This window comes from Cryptomeria japonica, chromosome 10 (assembly GCF_030272615.1).
Source record: "Cryptomeria japonica chromosome 10, Sugi_1.0, whole genome shotgun sequence".
Lineage (NCBI taxonomy): Eukaryota > Viridiplantae > Streptophyta > Pinopsida > Cupressales > Cupressaceae > Cryptomeria > Cryptomeria japonica.
The window spans coordinates 657340383-657343968 of NC_081414.1; the positions used below are offsets into that span (position 1 = coordinate 657340383).

The 3586-nt window shown below is 35.6% G+C and overlaps 1 protein-coding gene across 1 annotated transcript; it reads right to left on the reverse strand.

Moving 5' to 3' along the window:
* Nucleotides 1-1064: 1064 nt before the first annotated feature.
* On the reverse strand, nucleotides 1065-1997 carry LOC131859120 (mavicyanin-like). The gene is made up of 2 exons (XM_059212662.1): nucleotides 1820-1997; nucleotides 1065-1462 (listed from the first exon to the last, which is right to left on the reverse strand). The coding sequence occupies exons 1-2, from the start codon at nucleotides 1995-1997 to the stop codon at nucleotides 1065-1067; spliced, it is 576 nt and encodes a 191-aa protein (XP_059068645.1).
* Nucleotides 1998-3586: the final 1589 nt, after the last annotated feature.

Below are 3586 nucleotides of genomic sequence, written 5' to 3' on the forward strand. Positions count from 1 at the left end.
AGTCATTGTATGTTTGGAAAGTTTCAGATTATTCGGTCCCTATAAGTTGTCTGTGCTAATGAGTGTGTCCTTCTATGATTTGTTTTGCTTATAGTTATGAAACAAAAGGTTTCATGGAGTAAAATACATGTCCCTTTAATGCTGCACAATTACTCTTATATTTTATGTTTATTGCTAGTAAGTTGGCCTCAACCCTTAAGGGAGCCTCATTTATCCCCACTTACTAGCCTGACACTGCATATTCAACTTTGATCTAGAGGCTAATGGATTTTTGACTCCTCGTGATGCAAATGTGGGCATCCATTTATTCTAAAATAATTATCTACTATAACTTTATTATCCTTATGTACTCGCACTAATGCATTTGGGGTCAAATTCTGATGGACAAGGAGCATTGTGTGAAAATTTGATTTTTTTTTTAAAAAATGCCCGTGTTCATCGGAATTCCGACGACCTCAGGCATTTTATTTTAAAAAAAAAACACAATGCATTTTCATTTTGAAAGCAAACCAGCCGAAGCAAGCAGTGACCGTCTTGCCTCCCTGCCCCCCCCATCCTGCCAGAGCAATCTCTGCACAAGCAAGGTAAGGTTTTTTCTGCAATCAAAGGAACTCTTTGTTTTTCAATGAAGGGCAACTAATTTTTTTTCGCAATCAAGGGCAACTAGTTTTTTTTTGAATTAATCCATTTTGTGCATATCCTGCGATCTTAAAATTCCATGAAATGACATCTCTTTGAGGTATTCTGTCATACAGTTCACATGCCATGTGTATACTACCCCATTTTGTGATTTTTGTTATTGGAGCATTTGCAACTAATTTCTGACAAAAAACCCCCTTCGATTATGCTTTGATAGATGTCCATACCTTGTTCCAAAGCTCCTATTTTGGCACACGTAGGGAGGATGCTGGCAAACATTGTACAACATACATATATATATGTTCTTAATCAAACAAAGAGTTGATAAGCTAAAGCATGGCGTAGATAAGCATGGTGATAATAGTGCCACAAATGGAGAGTGTGAGGTTTATGAGAATTGATGTAGGGCAATTAGATAATTGCCTTCATGATGATGTGGGCCCTTTAGAAATTATCTCCTTTATTGCCCCCTCCTCCATTGAATCATCACTAGTAGAAGCAACAATATAATGCTCCATTCCATCTGATAATAAATCTAAACCCAAATCTTTGGCCACATTGTCAAGCCCATCTAAAACTACATCAAAATTGTCAGATTGGCAATTGTCGAGTCCATCAGATAAAACATTAATGTGCACTTTCATTCCATGTTGACAGTCTTCTGTAATTCCAATGGTAAAATATCTGCCACCCATTTCAATGAGTGGGACTGCATCAAGCCCTCCATCATATAGCTTGATTGGATTGCTCGCATCACAATTCTCAAAGTCTTCTCGGCTCTTCAGCTCCAATACGCTTTGTTCAAAGGAAGCATAAGCAAACCCTGTCAAATGTCAAAATGTAGTTGTTTGCCATCATTTTTCTGGGCACAAAGGCCAAACTTTATCTAACCTAAAATTTTCATTAGAAGAAAGATCTATTCTTTAAGTTCTCCACAAACCCAATTTTGACTACCATAAGTCGATTAAAAGAGCTACTCAAAAGAGATTGACAAGATCTAAAAGTAGGCACTCACCATGGCCTAGGGCATGGTGAAAGATCCAATCTAATATCTAAAGATGGGATTTGAATAGATATGAAAGAACCAATAGAATCCATACATATATAACCTAAAAAACCCTAATGAAAGGGCTTACTAAAATTTCTGAACAAATTTATAACAAGGGAAGGGCAATATTACAGAGATTATCTCCAACATGGAAGATCTTGTGGGAAGCCCATCCTTTCAAATCTGAGGTAGGATCCCATCCTCTGTCGTCCCTCACCACATGTTGTTCTGCTGAGCACCCCATCATATTCATGAAAGTGAATCCCATCACCATGAAGATCAAGCAATAAGTAGATGCACTTGGAGCCATCATTGAGATAAACATGAATGTATTTCATGAGGATTTGAACTCAATAATATGTTAGATTCTCCCAAGGATGGATGGACTATACACTTGAAAGGTAGATGATTAAGGATGATGACAAGGTGAATTTTCCTTAGAATGATAGGGTTGATTTTCCTAAGAACAAGTAGATTCATGTAAACTAGAGGATAGAAATTTGGACAAAATAATGGAAGGAGACTAAAACTAGATAGATTCACCTAAATGGGAGTGTAGTCATCTAAGGATAGGAAAAATTCACCATTTGCGTAAGAAAGATGGATAAGATCAATGATTTATGTGAAATAGATTCACCTAAGAGAAAGTAGATTCACATAAGGATAGGTGGATTTTCCTAAAGATGAAGGGATAAGACTTAACAAAAATAGGATTTAGGATGATGACAAGGAGGATTCATTTAAGGATATGGCATATTCACCTAAGGGATATTGTATTCTCCCAAGAATATGGAAAAATTATTGATTGGTGGAATGACATACTAGATCAAGGAATGATACAAGGGTAGAGTCACCTAAATATAGGGTAAATTTAGCTAAAAGGGTACCCATGAGATTGAGGTACTGAGTACCTATCTATGGATGGTGTATTTGGATACAAGTATGATGAAACCATGCTTGTGTATGATGAAACAAAGTCTAGATCTCTATTATAGGTCCAACATAATCTCTATTATTTGAGACACCATTTTATTAGCATATCCAATTAGGGTAATTTATGGGTTTAATTATGGATCATGTTGTCTATTTCCATGCACTATTGAACTTATTTTGATGTATTGTGATTATTTTAATTTTGAAGTTATAAATAAATTATGTTTGTACCTTAGAAAGGGTAACTCCAATTGATGTTTGGGCAGTTTATTTGAAAACTTATGGTGATTATTGCCCTATGTTATGTAATGGAGTTATTTTTACACTAAGTAATTAACTAGAAAAATGAATTTGTATTGTTGTACAAGTATGATGAAACCATGCTTGTGTGTTTACATGTTTGTGCATCCTATTGAGAACGAACCTCATTGTTTAGGAACTCAATAAATGTGGTGTTAAGTAGAAGAATGGAAAACTCAAGAAGCTATGGTGACATATTGTGGCATTAGTAGGGATTATCTCTATTGACCACACCTTACAAAGATAGTATCCCCTAGTTCTCCTCATAGAATGGACCATTGGATGGCTCATAGTGGTATCCTATCCTACATTTATCTTGATGGTATTGCCGATAGTTGGTATGTGGTTCTTGGTATGGGTTTCCTCTTACCCTATTATCTTATTTATATCTTTGTTTCAACATGTGGAGATTGATTTTTGTCATGCTATGATGATTTTCATGTTTGCATGTGTTTTGACATTATGCAAATAGATATCATGTCACACCATACTTATGTTTTGATATAGTGTAGGTGATGGTTACATGTTGTTGATGGTATGGGTTCAAAGACACAATTCCACACAGACACACAAATATTTGAAGATGCATTTTATATTATTCCTTCTTAGTGGCGATTAGTGTTGGAATATTTGCACACATGTAGAGAGGAACTCATGTTAGATACA